At 36.3% G+C, this 25,482-nt stretch overlaps 1 protein-coding gene across 2 annotated transcripts in view; it reads right to left on the bottom strand.

The window, feature by feature from the left end:
* Positions 1-2,924: 2,924 nt before the first annotated feature.
* Positions 2,925-25,482, bottom strand: part of CDK8 (cyclin dependent kinase 8) — a 122,442-nt gene continuing 99,884 nt past the window's right edge. The window contains exons 5-13 of one of the 2 annotated variants that reach the window (XM_080798198.1): positions 23,615-23,672; positions 21,276-21,407; positions 14,162-14,305; positions 11,690-11,759; positions 10,831-10,903; positions 8,023-8,120; positions 7,227-7,305; positions 6,949-7,104; positions 2,925-4,238 (exon numbers count right to left, since the gene is read on the bottom strand). In XM_080798198.1, coding sequence (XP_080654324.1) covers positions 4,113-4,238; positions 6,949-7,104; positions 7,227-7,305; positions 8,023-8,120; positions 10,831-10,903; positions 11,690-11,759; positions 14,162-14,305; positions 21,276-21,407; positions 23,615-23,672 — 936 coding nt within the window. In that variant the 3' untranslated portion in view covers positions 2,925-4,112. Of the gene's footprint in view, positions 4,239-6,948; positions 7,108-7,226; positions 7,306-8,022; positions 8,121-10,830; positions 10,904-11,689; positions 11,760-14,161; positions 14,306-21,275; positions 21,408-23,614; positions 23,673-25,482 lie in introns of both variants that reach the window. The other variant, XM_080798197.1, reaches the window with a different exon arrangement.

Raw genomic sequence — 25,482 nt, forward strand, 5'->3', positions numbered from 1 at the left:
GTCTTCACCTCCACGGGGGAGACAGACAATAAACAAATTAAAAAAAAATATGTATAAAAATGCCAAGTAGTAAGCACTGTTCTCAGGGGAAAGGATCACTGCTATGTGGAAGGCAGGCTATAGAAAGGTGTTGGGGGAAGCATGAGCAGGAGCCAGGCACCAGTTCGGAAGCTAGATGGTAGCTAGGGAGAGAAGATGAAAAGTTCTCTTTTAGATATGCTGGGTTTGAGATACTATTTGACATCCAAATACAAAGTCACTTATGCACTCATTCATTCACTCAGTAAATATTTATAAGCACTATTGTGTGCCAGACGCTCTTGCAGTTGCTGGGATTATTGTAGTACATAAAAAGCCTGCATAGAGATGCCAGCTAACTGTGGGGGAGATCACGTTGCAATACTGGAGTATATCCAATCAACACCTCTCACCCCCCAAACAAACACCATGTTACATGTCAGGGACATCTCAGTGAAAAAAGGCTGCCTTTGTGGAGTTTATCTTCTGGTAGGGTGGGGAGAAACAATAAACAAGTGTAAATTAGTGGGGTCAGTGCTGGGCGGGGAAGATGAAGCCAGGTGAAGGAGATAGGGAATGGGAAAGTGGAGAACAGGCTGCTATTTCAGAATGGAAAGGATAAGCCTCCCTAAGATAAGATCTAAAGAGGCCTAAAGAAGTGAGGAAGGGAGCCCAGAACTGGCGGGGGAGAGCAGGGGGCAGAGGCAGACAGAATAGAGCCTAAGAGCCGTAAGACAAGACGTGCTTGACAGGCTCAAGGAACAGTAAAGGACAGCACAGAAGACAGTCATAAGAAATAGGAGGCCACCATGTGCAGGGACTTGCCTGGCTTTCACTGAGCCAGAAGCACTGGAGGGATGAGAGCAGGGGAGGGCCATGAGCTGTGTTAAAATCGTCACTTAGACGGCTCTGTGTGTGTGTGTTTGGGGGGGGGGGGCAGGGGCAGGGGCGCTGAGGGAGTTTAGGGTGGAAACAGGCAGGAAGCTTGTGTAAGAGTCCAGGGAAGAGGGGCACCTGGGTGGGCTCAGTCATTAAGTGTCTGCCTTTGGCTTGAGTCGTGATCCCTCGGACCTGGGATCGAGCCCCGAATCGGGTTCCCTGCTTGGCGGGAAGCCTGCTTCTCCCTCTCCTTCTGCTTGTGTCTCTCGTGTCTCTTGTGTCGCTGTGTCTCTCTCTGTCAAATAAATAAACAAAATCTTAAAAAAAAAAAAAAAGAGTCCAGGGAAGAGATGGATGGCTGTGGTTTGGCACAGGGTGGCACAGTAAAAGTGGTGAGGCAGTTCGATTGGGGATAGAAAGGGAAAGCACCCAAGATTTGCATGTAGAATGGATATAGTGTGTGTGAGAGGGGATGGTGCCAAGGTTTCTGTGTGACTTGGATGACTGGGAGGGAGGGGGTTCCTAGTCACTGAGTCACTGGGACAGTTAAGTCTGTAAAAGGAGCAGGGTGGGTGGCAGAGCCAGGAGTCCTCTTTGGATGTCTTCAGTCTAGAGCCCATCTTCAATAATGAGTCAGATACAGCAGGTAGGTCAGGATGGGAAATCTGGCAACCATCAGCCTACACAAGTCCTGAGCCTGGGTGAGACCACCTGGGAGCAAGTGGAAAGAGGAGAGGCTGAGATGGAACAGGGATCCTTCCACGGAGCTTCCATTCTATAGGGAAGAGACAGAAAACGGTCAAAAATAGGTGATGGGTGCAATGTAGAGAAAAAGGCCAAGGAATGCACTGGAGGATGGTGGTTGGTCTGGGTATGTTATTTGTCTATGTGTCACAGATGCAATTAAATATATGAATCAGGAACTATATATGAAATAGTCTGGATATATAAATTTGATAGTCCCCAACATGTTGAACTCCTCAAGACTGGACAGAGCACGCCAAGAAAGAAGGTTGATAAATTTAAAAATCTGAGAACTGAGCCCTAGGAATTTCCAACATTTACAGTGGAACTTGCTGTAATGGGTTTTGCTTTCTGAAATTTATGCAGGAGAAGGTGGGTTGTCAACAGGCAGCCCTCTCTCCAAGCCACTGACTGAAATGTTGCTGTTTGCTCAACCTTCAGACCAGCTTGGAGGTGTTCTTCCTGTGCCTCAGACTCCTACATCAGAACCAACTGAGGAGCTTGTTAAAAATGAAGATTCCATGTCCCTCTCCACTCTCCCAAACTGTCCTCTGGGACTAGATCCAGAGAAAACAAATTGTGGATGATCTTCATGCCCATGAAGGCTGGAAGCCACTGTATCAAAGGCAGGGAGGCAAAACAGAAGACAATGTGAGTGGCGGGAAACAAGAAGACATGGCTAGGTAAGACCCACTCAGTCCGTGGCCAGAGAGGGGAGCTCCTGAAGGTGCTGAGGACAGAGCTCTAGGATCAGATCCTCACGCTGTGTGGAGGAGCTGTGGAGGGGAGAGAGAACGTGGAAATGCAGATTTGGCTCCTGAATTGTTCTTACTGCGATAGGGCTATCAGGATTGGAATTCCTCAGTTCTTCAAATGTTTTAGAATTTTTTTATAGGAATGAGCTGACTTTTTAAGAAAAAAAAATTATGTTAGCTTTTTAAATCTCTGTTTTGTGCTGAAGGAGGGAGGAAAAATAATTATTTGGGCTAAAACAAATTGTTCTTAGCATACTGAATTAGACTTTATTCTAGAAATGGAAGGCTCATCATAATTCTTTCAATTAGAAAGGTAGTCTAGTTGACATCTTCTATTATAGTGCTCAGTACAACAGAGCAAAGAATCCATATCCAAATCATAAGTCATTTCTCCACTCCACTCCGGAGGCAGAATATATAGACATTGCTAAGGAAAACAACTGAAGAGATTTAGTTATTAGAGGGCACTTGTTAAGGCGTACTTTAAAACACCTATGTGTATATAAAAATAGAGCCGACTTCATATTTTGATTTATGAAAAATAAATTTATTACATAACACCTTGTTTTTAACAATGTTCAATTTTTTTTAAATTCAGAATACTTGTGTCATTCATGTAAAATAGTTTGATACAGTACATTGTATGTTATAGGTTTTTTTTTTCCTCAAAAATTCTAAGGCTCTCCTACTCCTTCTCCTTTGCTGAAGTAAGGGCACCCTAAACAACGTGCGAACAAGTTTTAAAAAGGAAAATTAACTGAACAAAATTTTAATAGCACTACACCAACCAGCTTTAAAATCAGGACAAAATATCTGAATGGGATGCCGCACCTTTCAGAGGAAGTTATCATTCATGCTTTTTTCATCTTAAAGCATGCTCACTAATCAGCAACACCAACAGGAAAAATAAAACACTGTCTATGACAATCATTTCAGTTTGTTTGCTGAACCAAACAGGTTTATATCAATGACAACATATTTAATTACTATCAAATAGCAGCTTTAATACCAGTCAAGTCATAGATTGAAAATAAAAACAAACTTATAAGTTGGAAATTAATCTTTGGGAGTTTTGAAACCTTTCTGGAAAAACTATGTGGCTTTTGTACTTTCAAAAAAACCCAAGCAATAGCCTTGGTCGAAAAACACTGATTAATGTAGAAAATGAATCAACCCACTGATAAGACACTAAAATGAAAGGTGTACCAAAATAATCTCACTTTGAGTCTTGGTTATTTTGTTGAGTTAACATATACTGTATGTTTCAAGTACCAGTTAAACTTTTGTGTGTGTGTGTGTGTGTGTGTGTGTGTGTGTGTGTGTGTGTACTATTGGTCAGATAATGTTGTTACACTGAAAGAATTCACCACATACAACGACAAATGCTCGTCCCTAGCACATTTCACAGCTTCAACTGCTACAGACTGTCACTGAAAAAAATGCATTGGTCAGTCTGAACCATGTCAAGTAAACTATGGAAGTAGCAAATCCACAACACAAACTGTGCTAGCACTTTCTTTCAAGTCTAACTCCAAAACAGGTACAACTTGGAAGCCACTACCCCGGTCTGTGAAAAGTGGTGGAACTTGGCTACCGGACAGTTTGAGGATGTGGGTGTACAGTACATTCCCATGGCCCATACCAGGTTCCCGCAGAGAGCTGCACCGTCAGTCCTGCAGCGCTAGCAACAGTGCATCGACAACATTCCAGCGCAGCTCAGTACCGGTGTGTCTGATGTGAGTACTGTGGAGGCTGCTGGGAGGTAGCTGAGTATCCCATGCTGCTCTGTGGCTGTGATGTGCTTGGTCCAGGGTTGGGATAGGCAGCATGTGGATTGGAACGCTGCAAAAGAACGAGCGAGGAAGCAGAGTCAGGTGTTTCTAAGAGTTGGCTCTATCCCAAGCTGGCGAGGCTTAGGTTTGCAATGTCATTTACTTAGACGCAGTAAGAATTTAAAAATCTTGTGCCATGTACTAGCTTTAGAATGAAAATGACAAAAACTCCCAATCTTTTAATGTCAGCTAAGGTCAGAAGTATTGCCAGTAAATAATACTAAGCTGAGTCTCATGACTCTGCTGTGCAGTTCATTGTTTTTCTATAGCAGTAATCCCCTTTTTAAGCTGTTTTGTAACCACCTGATAAGTAATAATTAATTTGCTTGAGATGTTTATACGTGAACTTAATGATATATACACGAAGACATTCAAAGCTAATTTACATACTGGTTTCTTCAACAGAAGCCTCCCAGCACACGTGTGACTGAAGAATAAAAATGAACAGGACAAGAAAAGGTACTGTAGAATCATTTTCTTAGGCATTAAATATTTTTATGCCCTTTAATGAATCTTATTTTCTGCAACAAGTTATATATAAAATTAAGTTTATAATTATAGAAATGTAAGAACAATGTTATTCTCAATTCTAAAAACTGCACAAAGGGAAAGAACAGAGATAGAGCTGAGAGTCCTGTGATTTTGATCTGTTATATTGTTATTCCCTTCCTGCACCTCTCTCTCTTATTATTAGCTCCCAAGACAAACATAATAACTGATTAACCATAATTTACTACCTCCTTCTTTCAAAGCATATTCAATAAATCATATAATTCTATAATTCTAAATTCTACCAACTCTAGCAAAATAACATTTTAAAAAGAGTAGATACAGGGAGGGGGGGACGGGAGAGGGTGGTGGGGAAATGGACATTGGGGAGGGTATGTGCTATGATGAGTGCTGTGAAATGTGTAAACCTGGCGATTCACAGACCTGTACCCCTGGGGATAAAAATACATTATATGTTTATTAAAATAAAAAAAAAGAGTAGACACATGAAATTACAGTTACTACAAAAACCAACCATCAGATAACGCCAAGAAACAAAGAAGCACAGCAATTTTCTTGGTTTCAATAACAAAGGTCCGAGCATTGCCCTGCTTCATTCCAAGGATGCCATCACCTTAACAAGCAAACACATTCTTGAGCCAAGAGGGATGCACTCTTCCCACCCGGATAGGGATAAAAAGATGCTGGAACAAACAATAACCCCCAGAGATGTCTGTCCTTGATTTCCTTGTTTAGTTTCCTGGAAAAGAGTTACTACCCAGGCAGACAAGAATTTCTATGGTTTGGTAGACTGGGCCTTTCCTTAACCAAAGCAGAGAGTTAAGATCTCATTTCTGAAGGGTCATAGCAGGCTCTGGGATCCTTATTAGTTTAGTAAGATCTCCTTTTCTCTTTCAGTAGGTAAATAACTTTACTTGGTTCCAGTTTCCAGTTTCCTCCCCACACTGAGACCCAGGTGAGCTGGCAATATTAGAATAAGTAGGGAGGTAAATGATTTTCCAACGGTCTTTCTGCAAAGAAACCGACAATGCCATGTGAGGGGATCCACAAGCAGGCAACGGAGCAGCCTTGGTTGTCAGATCTAAGCCTGTGTCCTGAGTCTACCCCCAGCTCGGCAGGTGAACACGTGGAAGTTACCTAACCTCTTTGAGCATCTCTGGAATGACAATGATCACCCTTACCTCACAGGGTTACCACAATGATCAAAGGAAATAATGTAGGTTTCATGCTTGGTATAAAAGCTGGCATAGTAAGCACCCAACAAGCTCTTGTTATTACAGTCATCACTAGCACCACCACCACCACTTAAGAAGTGCTTACTGTGTACTATGAATGCTACTAAGAATTTTAATGATGGTAATGATAATAAAAGCAGGGAAAAAAGTGGTAACATCTGTTAAGCACTACAGCAGGCTAGCCGCTGTGCCTTAGCCTATGTCCTCTCATTTAATCCTTAGTTCCACCTCACACTTGCCATCAACCACTTCTGCAAATAAGAAAACTGAGAACATCTGAATTACTTACTCAAGGTTACCCAAAGCCAGCGGCTGGGATCTGAAAGCCTGTGTTGTTTTTTTTTTTTTAAGATATTATTTATTTACTTGAGAAAGAGCAAGCAAGAGAGGCCACAGGCTGGGGCGGGGGGTGCGGGGTGCTGCAGAGGGAGAGGGAGAAGCAGACTCTCTGCTGAGCAGGGAGCCCAACTCGGGGCTTTATCCCAGGACCCCGGAATCGTGACCTGAGCCAAAGGCAGACACTTAACTGACTGAACCACCCAGGAACCCCTGAAAGCCTGTGTTCCTAATCATTCTTGGTATACTGTACACAGCCTTGATTGAGCTCCTACCCCAAATCAGGGGCTAGGATTTATTACATCTACTCCTATTACAACTATAAGTAAGGATTGGCCAGGCTCATTTAGAGATGAAAAACTAAAGCCAGGAAATGTTATATTATTTGTCCAAGGTCACACAGTTAATAAATGGCATAACTTAAGTTTGATCATTCCAGGTCTGTCTAATTCAAAAGTCAGTAAGTACCCTGTTCTGTACCATAGTCAGTACTTTTCCATGTCAGTAACACTCATGTCAACATATTTTCCCAGGTTCATAAAGGTCAGCATTTTCTTAGTTATACTGCATTTTCCAAAGGTCACAAACCCATATACAAATACTGATAAGTCAAGTAAGTACAAAATAAACTGGAAATACCTGATAGTCTGAGGTCATGATTAGTCCACCTGAGGTAGTGGTAGGAGGAACAACTCTCACTTTTTTCAATGGGGGTCCCTGTGTATGACTGCTGTCTTGATTCCCTGGGTGACCAGTTCCATTAGTATGGTTATTGCCCTGCTGCTGCTGCTGGTTCTTCTCAATTGGTTAAACAGAAAAATAAAGTTCAACTCAGAAGGAGAACCAAATACAAACAAGAAAATGTTACCATAGCATTGAATAAAACAAGAAGCACCCAAATGTACTTTAATACTTACTTTGTCTCCTTTGTCATCAGGTTCTTCTTCTGTTAAAAATTCTCGTTTTGGGTAAGGGATTTGACAACCGGCAAAAACACTGCTCAGGAGAAAAAAGAAAAACGATTTCTGGTATGCCAATCAATATTTCAGATGCTTCATTTTATTCTTTCAAGACAGATTTTGTTTCCATATTTGTAAAATAAGTACCTTTCAACTGTGCAACTGTGACAAGATGAATCTTTTCTTCTAATCAGTGACATTACAGCAGGCCATGGGAGGGATTTCATTGTATAAAAATAATCAATAATCATCAAATATGACTCAATTTTCTTTTATTCCGGGCTTACTCTTTTAGTATTACAACCCAAATATAGACTCCAGCGGAAATGTCACTATTTGAACACAATTTTTTTTTTTTTTAACTCTCCCTTCTCCATATAAAAGATGCACGGGAAACACAAATTTATTTGGGGATGGAATTTGCCATTAGAACATAAAACTGTAATTGCAAGCAGCGGGCAATCTCCATGAGTGTGAGTGAGCCACAGCACACATAATCAACCCGCCACTGTGTACCTGGCGCCCCACTGAAGCCCAAGCTGGCCATGTTTCATTAAGGAACGTAGGAACAGCAGTGCCTCTTACCTCTAAAAGCCTGAAATGATACCTCAGTCATCAGAACTCAGTTTTTGCTTGTCATTGGGATTTCCCTGGGTCCCCAGGTAGGAGGAGTGGCAACTTGGAGATGACAACTCAAACAATCATGCTCCAAAAAATTCTACCATGCTGGTGAGTTAATAAATTGATCACTTACTCTGATGTAGGAAGTGGATCTTCTAAGAAATAGGGATCCTGCATAGCCTGTTCTGAGGTAATTCGCTTTATTGGGTCCATGGTAAGTAACTTCTGAAGCTGAAACCATAAATCATAAAAACATTATTGTGTTACTTCTCATAGTTTTATATCCTCAGGCATATGTGGGACGTATATGCTTTTTGATGAAAACACCACAATCTGAAGGGTATTTATTCCCCCAAATTAACAACAGAAAAAACTTGACTATTACATTTGATGTAGTAATTCATATTTAGTTGTTCTAATAACCAGGATCTCACTTGGTTCTCCTGTAAGAGGCTACTAAACTTACTTCTTACTCTAAACCAATCACCTACATTATGCAAAGTGCTTTGTACAATTTAAAACAGGACTAAAATCTTGTATTTTCTATTCCTTTTCTATTAAGGGGAAAATTATAACACAAATAATACACTAGCCACATGTGGCTATTTAGATTTAAAACCAAATTAACTAAAACCAAATTAAGCTTAAAAAATCAATTTCTCATTCATATCAGGTACATTTGCAGAGCTCAAGAGCCACAGGTGGCTAATGTACTCCCTACTGGACAGTGAAGATCATCAGAGAAAGTTCTCCTGGCCAGTGCTATCATAGTCTAAGTAAATACGATGCTTGATACAGAACTTGTGAAGTACAGAGAAATTATGAATGGAGACTTGAAGGTACTGCTTGGGTTCAAGTCTTCACCTAACATTTATTAGTTGAATGACTTTGGACAAGTTGCTTAATCTCTCTGTAACCTCATTTGTCAAACGGAGATTAGAAATAGCGCCTACTACCATAGGTTTATTTTCAAAATTAAATGAGGAAATACATGGAAAGCAATTCTAGTGGTACCCAACACAAAGAAAGCACTATGTGTTAGCTGCCATTATTATTATTATTTTAATTATTTTGCTACCTACAGAAATGTCACGCTAATGTGAAAATTCAGTCTTTTTTCATTAAAACATAGTTCACTTAAGACTTTATGAACTAGAATATTTGACTTATTTTTATTTATTTTAGAACATTTGATTTTAGCAGGTGATTTAAGAGCTTATCTAAATAGTGGTCTCTCAGCTTATCCTCTTTGATCTAATATGGTGGTTTTCAGACTTCAGAGTACATCAGAAGTGCCCCAGGAGCACCTCTCAAAGCAGACTGCTAGGCCCCACTTCCAGAGCTCTGACTGGGATATCTGTGCAGGAGTCTGAGGAGTGGCCTTTCTACCAAGATCCCTGGGGATTCTACTGCTAAGGACCAGGATCGCACTTGAAAACCAACAGATGCATTGAGACTTGATGGGAGATGACACAATCAGAGGACAGACATAAAATATTTAAAAATACAGAGGAAATGCTGGGATGGGAAGATTTAAATTTAATTATGATGATCCGATATTTCAGTGGAAGCACAACTTTAATTTTAGAGGTGAAAGCAAAAGCATGGGTTTGCCATTTAAAATGCTCAACAGTTTTAATGGAGTTACATTAGAGCTCTCAGATGGGCCCACACAAGATAGGTCACCACGGTAAAAACAGGCAACTAAGCTGCAAGGGAAGTATATCTCTGGGATTTTCAGTGGTGATGGTTGTGAGAGTCACTGCAGACTACACTGAATAGCAGCAAGTTGGAGGTAAGTAAGAGCAAGTCCCCTGAATTGTGACTCTGGGCCTACCACTATTATTATTATTTTGTTAGAATAAATAAGTGCATAACTTTGAAAGATCTAACTTACCTTCCTATTTGGGTCCTGTTATAAGTACATTATAAGAAACCATTACTTGGATAATAATATATTGTGTGGCAATAAGATAGTTAGGCCTTGCTTTTTAAGTTGCTGATAAGATATGAAATATATGATATATGACATGAAATAAAAATAAACAGAAGGTGTAGAAGCAGAAGCAGAAGACAGAGAAGAAACAATCAAAATAGACAAAATGTTTGCAAGTGGCCTGCTATTGTAACAAAGGAAAATATAATACTTTTAAGACAAAGAAAATTCCCACTTAATGAACTCATTTAAAAATACTGAGAATAAAGGATGAAAAGAATTTTAAGCCAAATACAATACAACCTACTCCCTGAAATTTCCCCTTTGTATGTTATATAACTTTAAAAAACCCCCAGAATCATTTTTAATTGTTATGATGTAAAAATGGAAATTTTATTGTAAGCAAATTTAAGCTGGCAAAGTTGACTATAATGTCATAAATTACAATAGCGCATGGATTCATTTATATTCTAAAATAAACTATTTTTCCATTATACAGTAATAAATTCTGCATCTCTCATATTCTTCCAGAAAAAGCAAGTAATACACACTATCACCGAAGGATTTCTAATACCCAAGTTTGTAAGAGTATCTTGGGAGTTAAAAATTTTTAAAAATAATCTTTTAAAAAGTTGAAATACAAAATAATTTGTAAAAGTTACTTCTGAGTAGTGGGATGGTTTTCTTTTAGATTCTTCTCTCAAATTGTTGAAATTTTTTAAAAAATCGATGAAAACCAATAAATATAATTTAAAAAATGTTCTTGACAGACTTGGTACAATAACTATCTTTAAAAAACCTAATGTAACCAAACATTAGTCTGTTAAACCGTGTTATGGGTATGGAAAAACAAGTTTTCATGTCTTTACTAATACGCAGCAACAAGATGTTTGGTTTTACTATTAAAGTACTCTAAGAGTGTTAAATAACCGTATAAACTGACCCCAAAACACCTCTGGTTAGCTAACCAGGGAAAAAATTTTATTATTGTTCTCTAAAGCTTACCAAGTGGAATGCTTTACTATCTGGTTTAACTTTATGTTTTTCCATATACTTGATAAGGCTGCAGTTGGTATACCTGAAAGAGAAATACTATGAAATATCTATATGAGATTTTGAGGTTAATTTTACATTGGCTGAAGTTTTTCCAAACAATCATTTTAATCACAACTGATAAAGAGTATTTATTGAAAATGGCATAATTGGCATAGCATTAGCTCAATTTCATATTTTATTCAATATTCACACTAGTCACTCATGAATGGATACCACTGAGAAAACACAAGATAATTTCATAAATAATATATACTGAATAGCATTTTTTATAAGACTGTTATCTCAACAATTCTCTTAAATAACATATGGGTCAAATACTTAATTCAGCCTTACTAGTAGGTTTAAAATAAATTTAAAATTTTTAAAAAATTTGTTATAGGCCTTCAAACTGTCCTCTCCCAATGCTCTGATCTTGCATTATAAATAAATGAAATATTCCTTCTTCTCTATGAAAGCTTGCTTAAAATGACTACACAATCCTGGTGGGTGGGCAAGTGATAGCTAGCAAGGTTGCTTATTTCAGTCTCTGACTGCTTCAGCTGTGATCCTTTCCACTGATGCTTGCTTCCAGAAAGTAATAAATATGGAAAGAGTTCTTTTCTCATATCCAAATCAGGTGCTAAAACTAGCTGTTTACCTTCTTTATATCACTTAAACATCTTAAAAGATAAAATATTTATTAAGTAAATAAGTAAAAGTATTTATTAGAATAAGCTTATGTTTAGTATTCCATTGAATATTCAATCTTTGATACAGAGGATTCTGGAAAAGCAAAAATCAACAAAGGTCTATTTTCTTTCCAACTTACGTATTTCTTCTGAAATCTTTCATTAATGTTGAGTGTTCAGGCATCTTTTTTATATCTTCCCAATCTTTATCTGTGAAATATATTGATAAAATTTTATGTTGTCTAGGTTCCTATTCTCAAGAATTTTAATAAAAGTTACCTCAATTTTCATCACGTCTTATATACTTTGACCCTCCATGAAAGCACAGACCTCAAATAAATGACTAGCTATAGTAAATATCTTATCTTGACCTATAAATACAATTCTCATTCCTTGTATAGCATTAGATCACTATAAGTTTATCTTTTTAGGGCTCACTTTCTAAGTAATTTACTATAATTTACTTCGATTTCTGTAAGTAGAGAGGAATAAGTTATTAATAAATATTTCTATTTCTGTTTGTAGGACCACTTTTTCCCCCTTTCTACCCAATGTCTTGGTTACATTAGCAACCAATCTCTTCAAGGACAAATCATCCCCCTCTGTAACTGTAAAATGCATTTTTTTTAACATGGACCTCCTTATGTTCACTTTATTAAATACACTGTTTTCTAGCAGTGATCGATGTAAGCAGCAACAACTGTCTGGAACAGAACAAGGTAGGACATAACTACTATGCAAATAAGTCAGCTGGTGGCTTGGCAAGTTTCAGTAACATTAACAACCCCAGCTTACTTATATGAGGAAGAAAATATTTCAGTTGGCTTGCTGGCCTTAGAGTTGCCTCAACAACATGTGCTAAATGGCTAGTTTTCTTCATCACCGTCAATGGACTTGTCCTGAAAGACCACCAGCTGCAGTACTACAGCAGGTAGCTTCACCGCACCGTTAGCTTTTCAATGACCTTTAGACATCTGCCTTCAATCTCCTTACACGGAAATGTACAACTAGCCTCCAAAGACACCGCACTGTAAAGTCAACTAAATACATATGGGATTTTCTCAATTATTTCCTTGCTCTAACTTCTCTATTTTGTTAATTTCTCAAGCTAGACATCCTGAGATAATCTTTTACTTTTCCCTCAATTGCACATAAAAAATTCTGTATTTGTCCTTTATTCTCCATCCTTTTTATCACTTTCCACCTGGAGTACTGCTATATAAGCAATCAGCTGGCTTTCCTGTCTTCAGTTACCTCTCTCTAATTGATTTTTACCTACCACAACCATACTAATCTTTCTAAAATATAACGTAAACCATGTCACTAGTTCTCAAGAACTTATCATGGATTCTCATTCTTTTGTGCATTAAATCTAAATCCTACTGCCTGCTTTTCAACTTTCTTATAATCTGAGCTTCCCCTAACTGTTAAACTATACATTAAGAATCATCTCTTGCAGAGGCCACCCCCCTCTTCCACTGCCTTGTAAACCACATTCCTTTCTCTCAGGCCTTAGAAATGGTGGACACATTCAGAAGTGGGAAGAAAAGGCCATTCTTCTCCATCTACTCAAACCATAGCTATTATTTAAACATTCTACTTCAAGTAGTATAATACAAATTCCAAGAAGGCAAGAATCATGCCAGTTATGTCAACATTATTTTATGCATAACACAAGGCCTGGCACATGGCAAGTACTCAAATATTTAGTGAATAAATAAAATTCTCATCACAAAAAAGCAGTATTCACAGACCCATTGACCAATTCTGCAGAAAGTTAGTATCTGTGTTAACACTCCTACAAGGGAATGTGAAATTAAAACTCCCAGATATTTCTGTATTAGTCTTGAGTTACTCTGGCCTGATAAAAATTCCTAGTAAGAAATAATTTCTAATAAATACCTGACTAGCCAATATTATGTAGGTTTTTAAAGCAAAATTTCATTATTCTAGACCTCTGGGGAGAGTTTTTAGATACTGATGAACTACCATGCTATGGCATAACAAGGGATGGGGAGATTGCTGAAAAACTAAGGGGTCTGACGCCTGTGATGAGATACCTAAACAACTTTCTCCCTGCTGCCAATCAGTGTAGGCAAAGTTGCTGTTCTAACAGAACACTTAAAAGAATGTTCTTACTGACAAAGGTTATAGGGTAAAAAATTCTATTATTTAATATAATGTGATTCTGTATAGTGCCCTAAATATAAATAATGTTCAAAATTTGTATTTAAATACCAAGTAATGACATTATTATATGTGCTGCCAGACAAAAATACATACTACTGAATTTTATTTGTAAGAACTAAAGGTACCTTTTAATACAGATATTGCAAATATTTTATCATTTCGAATATTAAACAAAACAAAACAAAAGAATAAAATGAAACAAAAATATACTCCTCAAATTCAGAAAACCCACAAATACTTTATGCTAATTTGTGAACTCTATAAATTTTGCTATTTCTAAGGATCTTTGATTAATGCAAGCCATAAATATAAAGAACTGAGTATGAGTAGCTTTCATCAGCTAAAGATATACACCTTTCCAATGAAGATATCTAAGTTCAAACAACAGTGCTTTAAAAACAAAAACAAAACATAATGTGTACCTGCAGGAAATCCCATTACATTGAATATTCTGTCCAGCTGGTCATGGTGATAAGGATTACTAGTTTTGATGTCCTCTTGTCGACAGTGAAATATTGGTTCTGACGTTAGTAGTTCTGCAAATATACACCCTATAGCCCAAATATCTTTAAAACAAAAAGAAAAAAAAAGAAAAGAAAAAAAAGGAAAGGAAAAAAGAAAAAGAAAGGAGGAAAATAAAGTGGTTCTTTCCAAAAGAAAATGCATTTTTATCTTGGTGGGGACTGTTTTTGTTTCTTTTCTTTTCCTAATAAGTCATATTAATTCCTAAAGCAATTATCATTAAAAATATCATGGAATATTGCTTGTAAATATATACTCCCACCCGACACATCCCAATTTTTTCATTCCCTATTATACCTCCATTCCACCCAGGGGCTTCATTCCAAGTTCATATCAAGTAAGCTAAATTTTTGGCAATTTTTAAATGGACCAAACATTACCTTATCTGTGAAATACATACAAAGCTGCATATGGAGCACAGGAGCCACAAACAAACAAAATCAAACAGAAAATAAAACAAAAATAGAAAACCCAAATAGCTTTTGAAATTGGGCATACTTGCCAAAAACAATCAGCATAATTTTTTGAGATAAAAATATTTTTTCTTTATCTAGTCTATGTATTTGCTAATTTGTAAAGTCTAATAATTATCCTTTCATGCTAGCACAAGTTAGCAAGGTGTTATTATAGCAGGAGAAAGATAATGCCCGATCTCAAATATTCTAATGAAACTGCATTTCTACTTGAACAGTTTTTTGTTCAAAGTATTTCTTTATGCTACAGTGGAGTCAGATTTTGCAATTTAATAAGGATAAGAAAATAGGGAGCAAAATACTACCTTTACAATAGGTATAAAGGGTACAAATTCACTAGAATTATTTATAAAAGCCAGGCAAAATGGATTCCTCTAGTACAACAAATTCCTCTCATTCACTTTAAGATATAAGCTAACTTTTATTTATATTTAACTTTTACTCAATAGAACTGTTATTAATAGAGGAAAGATCTACATGCCATTTCAGAATTTAAAACTGAAATTATTCAGTTCCTACTTTAACAAAGTCCTAAACCAGCAAAGTTAACCTCTCTATGCTAAGTACAATGGTGTGAACACAGCAATCAGTCGTTTCTGATTGATCTAACCAATACCTGTGATAAATATAAATAACTATAGAGGGAAAAATAAAAACCACTATTTTATTAAAGCCAATTGTTCAGGTATGTTAATAATTGTCACATAAATAGAAAATGTGAAAAAGATCTTAATTTATAAAATAACTCAGAATTCCTAAAATCTAAAATTAGAATATAAATATTTAAGGTAAAATTATCACATTTATAGATTTCAGAATAACAAGTTAATCATCTATTTATTAAGATTATAACTACAAGCAAGTAATTTTTAAAAAGGACACTGTTTGCATATCCGTTTTCTCCCACATCATGAGAACCAAGTTAGCCAATACCAGCATATAGAAAAGTATGAAGACATACCAGCCAAGCTATTTTTGTTTTGTTTTTAGTATCAGAAAGTAAACGGAGAAATTATTTTGTGATTATTCTTTTGATGTATGTACCCCATGTGATAACTTGACTTATGATAATCTTAATCAAAGGAAAAGATATGCAAGCTAAGGAGCATCACAAAAAGGGCCAATGGGTTAATTTGCATGTTTAAAACTCTACTCATAGTATCCAGAAGACACCATAACAACTCATTCTGGTTAGCTATGAAAAATACTAAAGAAAACTAACATGTAAGGAAGATGAGAAGTAAGTAAGTGGTGTAGCTATATCGTTAAAGTGACAAACTGCTTCTAAAATAAAAGGTCAGAAAGTCGGAAGAAATAGTTTATTCGACTTTATTTACTCTTACCCTTATAACCTTCTTCTCTTTATCTTTTCTATTGTCTCTTACCTTTTGGCAATCTCATCACCATCCTTCCTTTCTTCAAAATCCTGATCCAGACATTAATCATGAAGTTAGCTAAACAGGTTATTATTTTAGAAAAATTTCTAAATCTGTGTACATAACTCTCTCCTAACTATCTTAACTATTTTTTTTTTTTTTTTTCCCTTCAGAATGTGCCAAGTTCATGGAAAAGTCCTTTCCTGGTCACCTACCTGCCTACTTTACTTCCTTCTAGAAGGACTTTCCAAAGTAAAAACATAAATCTCATCTACTTCTCAAACTCTGTGATGCTTTGTGCAGCTATTGAGCTAACTAGGCAAAGTAGATAGCAATTAGCAGACTATGTGGACCCAAATTGGGGGGGAGCTTGTTAAATAATGTATTAATCAATAGATGTATTAACAGCAAGTTTCTACCTTAATAAAAGAGTAAATTCTCATTTTCCTTACTTTATTTCTCACTAATAGAATGCCATGTAATTAGTGGGCATTCAGTTATTTGAGAACAAACATCTGAGTTTAAAAGTCCATACTTTAGTAAAACTTTAAGACTGCTTCAGTGATGATTAATTAAAGACTGAAACTCCCTTTTCAGGTTTCTCCATGAAGTCAACCAAACAAAACCCCCAAATACTCAAAACTGAATTAAACTTTGTCACTGGGAGTACAATGTTACTAACCTATTATTTACTCTTTTTGGTTTAATGATTCAGCTTGTAGTTTTGTACAAGTGAATAAAAGACTGCAGCACTAAAGTCTGTCTGGAATAGAGGATGGGAACATTTTTTCCCTGTGCTCTTTGGCTGCTTCTTAGTAGCCTTCAGTTTAACATAACCTACCAAACTCCACTAGCAGATTTCACCCTTCTAAATGATGCCATTAAAATGAACTATTGAATAAGTAATCTGTGCACTGAACTACAAAAGTTCTTCTATTAGCTGCTCAAACTACAACCATCTGACAGGAAGTAAAAATGCTAGGCAAGTTCTTGGTAAGTAGCTTTCACTGTGGTGTGGGGAATTTGTACTTTAAAGGACCCTCAGGCTGCTTACATAAGTAACAGGTAGAATGGGATTGTGTGGGAAAAACTGGAATCACGGAAGAGGTTTTCATTTTTATTCCTTTATTCTATTCTTTAAAATTTATATTAAAAATAGTTTACATATAATTTCTCCTTCAAAAAAAAAAAGAAGTAATTGGAAAGATACCCATATTTAACATTTTTGAGCCAATGTCTTCATAAAGGAAAAGTGTTTTAAAGACTGCTCTTGGCCAAGTCAGGTGCTCATAGGGCAGGGATCACCATCGCAGAAGGTCTGGCCTAACCTTGGTTTCAACCATCTGCACCCCAGTTTGTTCCCTCTATATTCTTCCCACCTCAGAAGCGACTGTTTTATCCAGGGTCACAGAGTTGAAGACGACCTAAGAGATGATTTAGTCTAAATTCTCACTTTCAAACAATGAGGCTAAAGAACTAAATGTTTTACTTGGGGGTGAGCATGTGTGCGAACGTGAGCAAGCACACACACACACATCCCACCCTGAGTGACAAAGCTAAGGCTATAAGTTGGATTAATTTGCATGTATTTTGGTTTCTCTTAAGTTTTAAAAAGTTTGGCTAATAGTTATCCAATAAATTTTGATTTATTGGATAAAATGAGAAGGAGGAAGAGAGGAAAAATATGAAGAAAGGCCTTCTCTTTTGCAAATTATAAAGCCATTTGAACAAGGGAATCTACCTAACTGCTAGTAGTTTAGCTTTGTGACAAATAGTCCAGCATTAAAACTGCCGACTGCAGCTTGTCCTAGTGAATAATAACAGGTTATACAAATTGCAATGTTCACAACAAAATATGTTTCTTGAGAAAAAGATAATAGAGTCAGAATCTCTAGCTTCTGTGATGGTGTATTTTTTACTTAATTTAAATCAATTCAAAGTTTTCAGTGGATAACAGCTAAGATTAGGCAATCTTTTTTTTTTTTTTTTTTTAAATATTTTATTTGTTTGCCAGGGAGAGAGAGAGAGAGAGCATAAGCAGGGGAAGTAGCAGGCAGAGGGAGAAGCAGACTCCCCATTGAACAGGGAGCCTGATGTGGGGCTCGATCCCTGGACTCTGGGATCATGACCTGAGCCAAAGGCAGAGGCTTAACTAACTGAGCCACCCAGGCGTCCCAGGCAACCACTACTTTATCTGTGTAGTCTGTTAATACGTCTTATCAAAAATAACAATGCATTTGAATATTCATTTCCTAGGTGGAAAAAATAGTTATGCATCATATTAGTTTATATTCTAAGCACTCAGAATATACTTATAAAAAAGATAACCAAATGTATGTATAGGTAATAATATAGCTTCAGTAATTTTTACTTTTCCTTCTAATTGATTTTTTTAAAAAATAAGCATTCTATTTTAGAGTAATTTTAGACTTAAAGAAAAGTTGCAAAGATAGTACAGAGAAGTCTTGTATCTAACTGACTTAACTTTATCTGCCTTCACTTTTTTATAAAATGAAATATGATCTCAAAGCAGTTATGAACATTAGTGAACATAAAGATTTTCTGAAGAAAGACATGTTGGGTTAAGGATTAATATGGGGGAATGATCACAAGCATATCTTCTTTCCCTTCTTGAGTATACACTGAAATGGCAGCAAAGTAAGAAAGGTTAGTAGTAATCCATAGTAATAAAAAGAACAGGAAGAGATCACTGGGGATAAGACTGACTGATTCATTCATTCATTCACTCATTCAACAAAGAGTACTGAGTTCTCACTGCATACAGTGCCTACTAGGATGACCAGTTGGCAAGGTCTATCTATTTTAGTGGATTTTAGATACTATACGATGCTAACGAGGCAGTAAGATGGAAGTGGGTTGGGGAAGGCTGAATGACTACTTTAGACTGCGTGATCATTGAGGTTCTCTCTGAAGAAGTAGTGTTTTGACTAAGAACTGAATAAAAAAAAAAGAGAGAGAGAGAGAGAGAGAGACTGGCCATATGAAGACCTGATCTAGGCAGAGATACATAAGAACACTTTACTTCGGGAAGATGGAAGGCAGATGAAACAGCTCAGAGAAGGCCCCAGGCCACAGTATTATTGCTGAGTGTGAAGCAGGATTGTCCTGTACAACTCTGGAAGATTCTGTCCTTAGAGGACTAGCTACAAAGTCTGTATTATTTTTTCTTTCCAAAGACTGTGTTTTGAATAGTTGATTCTCCTTCTCCTGCTCCCCTCCACTGCCCTGAAGCTACCAGGTACAAAACTAGGACCTAAAGTTGGAAGACTCTTCCCTTAAAGAATCTGAATGGCCTCAGGACAAAGGCTTGTGCATGCTAGCACTTGGGGATCCCCCTCTTAACGGTAGTTCTCTGCTAGCTCACTCTGAAATCTTCCACTCAATGAGCCCTATGATCTATGTCCACAAAGTTCCCAAGGACTTTTCTGTAAGCTGATTCTTAAATATGAAGAGATAATCAAGGGTCAACAAATAGTGGACGAACACTTGCCACGTGGAAGGGAGAAACCGAGACATATAAATAAAAAGAGAGCCTATAAAGAAAACACATAATTATTTCAGGAAAACAGCAAATTATAAACAATTAAAAAGCACTGTTATCACCATCCTCACAGATAGTTGAGATGCTTTTTTGCCCGCATAAAATGATACAAAAAGCTAAGAGAGAATAAGAAGGGGTTCTTAGAGAAAAAAAGACAAAGGCAGAAAAACATAAGAAAAGTGGTATCAAGTAGTCCAGTCAGTAGTCCAACATATGCCCACACTCAGTTTAGGAAAGACAGGCACAGAAAACAGAGAGGAAGAAATCAAAGACTAGTTTAAGAGTTTTCCACAGACATGGGCTGTGCGATACAAATTTCAGACTCAATGTGCCTACCAAGTGGTCAGCACATTACTGTGAAACAGAAGGATAAGAAATCCTATTTGTTTTCAGAAAGAAAAACCACCCAGGTAATCCAGCAAGGAATGAGTACAAGACTGTCGTGAATCTTCGTTAGCAACACTGACGCTACAAGCCAATGGAAGAGCACCATCAAATACTGAAGAAAAGTTATTTTGTATTTAGAATTTTAAACCTGGCCAAACTGCATGAAATAGTAAGACACAGGCATTTTTCAGAAATACAAAAACAAGAAAATTTACCTCCAAGACACCTTTCCAAAGCAAGCTGAGAATATGCTACAGCAAAATAATAAAGCACAGAAGGAAATACGTCCAACTCAGAGGAATTAAAAAAAAAGAGAAAAGAAAAGCCAGGATGAAAATCAGTCGAGAACACAGCATAGCATAGAAGACTTCAGGATGGAATCAACCAAGAAAAACAAAAGCAGGCTTAATGCTATTCTGGAGAACACAGCAAGCTAGGTAAACAGTAAAGACATATAACAAAGGGAAAAAGAAAAGAAAAGCACATAAGCAAAGAACACGATGAAAAAATTCAATGAAATAAAATGAGGCACAATAAAGATGTCAGTAATGCGAAAGGTATGGAAAAAGGACTGTGGTAATTGAGCACTGAATCTGTTACAGTATATAATCTGGTATAAACTGTGGGAATTATGGTTTGTAAATAGAAAATAAATGTTGTAAACATCAACAAAGTAGTAATAATAATAATGACAACAATATTTCTAACACAGCTTATAAATTAGGAGGTTGAAGAAGTAAAAGAGCACGAATTTCCCAATTCTTAATAGTATGGAGGTAATCAACATAATCAAAAACTAAAAAGTGAATTAAGATATCCTAAACTACCTTTTCTATAATTTTTCTCCTTAACTCCAAGGGGATCTTTTAGAAGTATTTCTTTTGGTGAAAAAAACATTTGTCTGAAGTTTAATGGTTTAGAAATTTTTCTGTGCTTATTTCTCTTCTCAAGTAAAATTTAAAATATATTTTACTTAGAATGTACAGTATGATCCCATATATTTAAAAAGTTTTAAAATATCTATCAGAGAGAGATGTTTAGAATAATACATTCCTAATGCTCATAATGGTGTTTCTAAGTAGTGGAATTTTAGGACAGTTTTTGCCTTATTTTTATAGTTTTCTGTATTATTTGATTTAATACACAGAAATATGTATATTTTACAATAACAAAGCCACTTTTAAAATGCCATGGAATTTTAATTAGTTATACTCACCAATAGCTTTGGTATAATGTCTCGCTCCAAGAAGTAATTCTGGGGCTCGGTACCAGAATGTTACAACTACTGGATCCAAATCTGCTAAAGGCTTCAAAGGTGAATTAAATAATCGGGCAAAGCCCATATCAGCTGTAAATAAAGATAATAATAATGTTAAGTCAATATATTTTTACAAATTTAATTGATTAATTTTACCACTGTTAAGATAGGGAAAATGTGCTGAATTCTTCACCTGGGTTATAGATATGCTTGCTGCAAAGGTCAAGGGTGACCCTATACTCTTGGGCAGATTTCTTTCTGCCTGTCACGCTACCACTGGGGACAGGGTTGTTAAGCTTCATGTCCATTCTTTGTATTGGTTATAAGCACTGAGAAACTAGTTGAATTATAGTAAGGCTTTCCATTATTTGTATCAATAAGCCCGGTCACTGGGATAATCATGACTATACAGTATGTTAATACCACTATCTCCCCCCATTTATTTAGGTTGAATTTTATTAACTTAAAGAATCATAGTAATTTTTTTAAGCTGGAAAAGACCTTCTAAAAGGTCATATAGTTTAATCACCTCCTTTTTCAGGAGGAAAAAAGAAAAAATTTTCAAAAGAAGAAATTAAATGATTTGACAAATGTCATAAACTCCTACCTCAGAACTGGAGCTGTGGCATTTGACACAGTTTAGTATGTAGTGTAGTTATTCAGGCAGGACTGTTTATCCTATTAAACTGTAATCTTAAAGGCAAAAACTGTCTTTTTTCATCTCTTTTAGTATCTATTTAGTGTCATTACACATAGCTTTTATCAAATACACATTGAATGAATGATCACCTATTCATACCACCTATCAAAAATTTCAAGATTCATCTACCATTTGTTTGGTTTTGCTCTCCTAATATACATTTTTAATGAAGGAGGCTCTCAACTAACCTTCTTAATTACGGAGGTTAAAAAAAAAAACCAATACAGAAATTTGGTAAAGAATTAAAACCATGACTCAGATTACTAAATACTGGTTTATAGAAGAACTAATATTTCTTCTTAAATGTGAATGCTTTAAGCCTTTAGTATCCCCCAAACCTGCTCACATGATATGCATTACATATAATTCCAAACTAGATTATTTTGTTATATAAAATTTCTCCAAATCTTAGTTAAAAAAATGTCTGTAACTACTGTTTGGCTGGGTCCTTTTTATTTTGCACACTTTGAACTTACATTTGAAGAACTTGATGCAACCAAATTGGGCTTTTTAAAACACAAGTTAGGACTTACAAGGCATTTGGTGACCCTATAGAGTTAAGTACTGACAGTGTCTGGCTGTCAAAGGGAGTCAGTGCCTAGGAGTACTCCGAGGTACATCAAATGTTTGTGATACTAAAAACCTTGTGAGGTTTGCATGATAAAAGAGTATTCTGAGGGTCTAATTAAAAGTGGAAAGTGAGATCTGGGGAATTTATAGGGGAGGATGAGGAAGAGGGGTTAGGAATACCTAGGTTTTTCTTTGTCAGTTAAATGGTACAAATTAGCTGATAATTTGATTTTATATTAAATGTTGCAATCAGAAAGTACTCTTTACTTTTTTTATATACTCCCACAATCCTGCTGCCTTTAAATTAACATAATTTAGTTACAACACTTCTTCTACCCACACACAAAACAAACTAAATAAATGTGACAAACACAACTTAGAAATGACAATGAAAAAAAAAAAAAACAGACTTAAGAAATTCAGTTTTATCCTTATAGGTACCAGACCAGAACTGGGTAAAATTTTGCTCTGATATATAAGAAAACAGAGCTATTAGAAAACATGCCAAGGTACAGAATGCTTGTTACTTTCTTTTCCCATTAGGCAGAGGCCTTCTAGAACTTAAGGTTCTGTACCTCTCCAGCCTCCACGGTTTTCCTAGTTTGTAATTCCTAATGTTGAAAGGTCAACAGAGACATATGTTCTGATCTCAACTGGCTCAGGTGAACAGAACTGATGCTGTAATTACTAGTTTGCTTTATGCCTTTGTGACTAAAGGTGAGGCTGGCTTCTAACATGGAAAGAAGCCACTCACCTTCATAGGCTATTTTTAATGAAGGCAAAGGTTTCTAAGAAACTTCCCTGGCTTATTTTATAATTAGAACACTTCAATCTCTAAAGATTGTCTGATACCTTTTAAGAGTGTGAAACATTTTTCACTTTTAATGTAAACTCTTTAGAAATGGCTTTGATCAGAAGGAACTACATGAATATAGCATATCATTACAGCAAAAGTGAGAAGTGATATTGCTGTCTGCAAAAGTTTTAAAAGAGTGCTACACTGTGACTTATCAAAAATAAAACATACCAATTTTTACTCTTCCTCGCTCAGGACCTTCACCCATAACTAAAATATTAGCAGGTTTCTGTGGAAACAAAATAGTGTTTTTTTTTTCAGTAGACAATAGTGGTTTCTTTTAAATAGACATTATGCCAATATAACATATCCACCTTTACAAAATCTCATTTACTCAAAAATTAAAATCAAACACAGGAAGTCACCAAAGAAACATTATGTGTATATATGCAAAGCAATGTGCAAACATTAGGAAGGCCCAAATATGACAGTGCTTTTCTCCAGGCAGAGCTAATAAAGCTATTCTCGGCTTATTTAGCTGAGTCTGTATTCATTACTGTGGAGCATCTGACGGGAAGTTACAATGTTGTGGTTCCTCCCAACTCTTTCAAATGTACAAAATGTCTTGCTACTTTAAGGGAAATGTATCTTCAAAGATGACTTACTTCTAAATAGCAAAGGAAGGAGCCACCGGATAGCTTTTTTTTTTTTTGAAATGCCAAAGTGTGTACCTATGCTTTAACAAATAAATTTTAGATAATCAGTTTACTAAAGTATTTTCTAAATGAGTTAGTGAAGAGGAATTTTTTATGACCTGAACAGTTGTGAGATTTTTATGTTTAAATAAAGAGAAGCTAAAACTTAAAAGTGAGATTTTATAAAAGTAAAATTCCAAATAGTGTTAAAGTCTCTAAAAATATACAAGATTAACTATCATCTACAGTCTGCTACAGTGGTATCTACATAATTGACATGTGAGATTTATGGCCTCATCAGCAAGAAGGAAGAAAAGAAGAAGAAGGAAGATAAGGGGGTTGGATGAACAGAGAGGAAAGGGTTGGGAAGAGCAACCCCCAAACATTTCTTACCCTGCTAGGCTGTCTACTTGGCATTTAATTCTGCCAGTCTGCTAAATAACAGTGAAACTAGATTAGAATACCCTTCAAATACAGATCAAACAACCTTAAAATTAAGGATTTTAACGAAGGCTGTTTACAGTGCTAACTAGTTCACAAGCTTCCCTAACCACATCTACTAATAGCCCCCATGCTCTTACTGACAAAATATAACTTACAGTATATTATTCTCTCAGCTACTACAGATCAAAAAAATTTTTATCCCTAGCCAAAAGAAAAAAGAATTGCTGAAATGGTGGCATACACATATCAGAGGTTACAAGTTCTAGATTTTTAAGAAACTAGGCACCAGAGAGATTAAATGACTTGCCCTGTAAGCATAATCTACAAGACTGGGCAGCAGCAGCAGAATTTACCCCATGGCTTAAGTCTAGTGCTCCCTTCCTAATATATCATCTTGGAAAGTAACTTTATGTAGCAAGTTTTTCAATTAATATATACTACCATAATAAAAATAATAATAGTTTCATTCAAGAAAATATTTTCAGAACCCCTATCATTCTCTCTCTCTCTCACACACACACACACACACACACACACTCCTGACCCCTGGAAAAACCAACTGGCGAAGTAGCTGAAGAAGTACATAACACTATTCCCTGTGCACTACCTACAAGTGCTGCCTAACACAAGTAAAACTGCTTTCATGCACTGTGCTAACCCATCACTGAGTTAGACTCTGCAGACTCTCAGAGCTCAGCCTACTTCAAAATGAAATCAGATCTCTGAAACTAGCATAAAATATTGAAGGCAGAGGAGGGTTTCCAAGAGGAATCAGGCAGCATTTCTATCTGGCTGAGGAGTAAGGCTTGCTCTCAACTACCAACGTGGGCTCAGGAAGAAACGTCCATGTCTGTGCTAGAACTCTCTTCTTACGGTCCGTTGGGGAAGAACTCCCTAAACATCTCTTGAACACATTCCCTATTCTTTAAGCCCATTATGATTCTTTTTCCATCCAATCCA

Source organism: Martes martes (assembly GCF_963455335.1).
Source record: "Martes martes genome assembly, chromosome: 3".
In the NCBI taxonomy this organism is placed as follows: Eukaryota; Metazoa; Chordata; class Mammalia; order Carnivora; family Mustelidae; genus Martes; species Martes martes.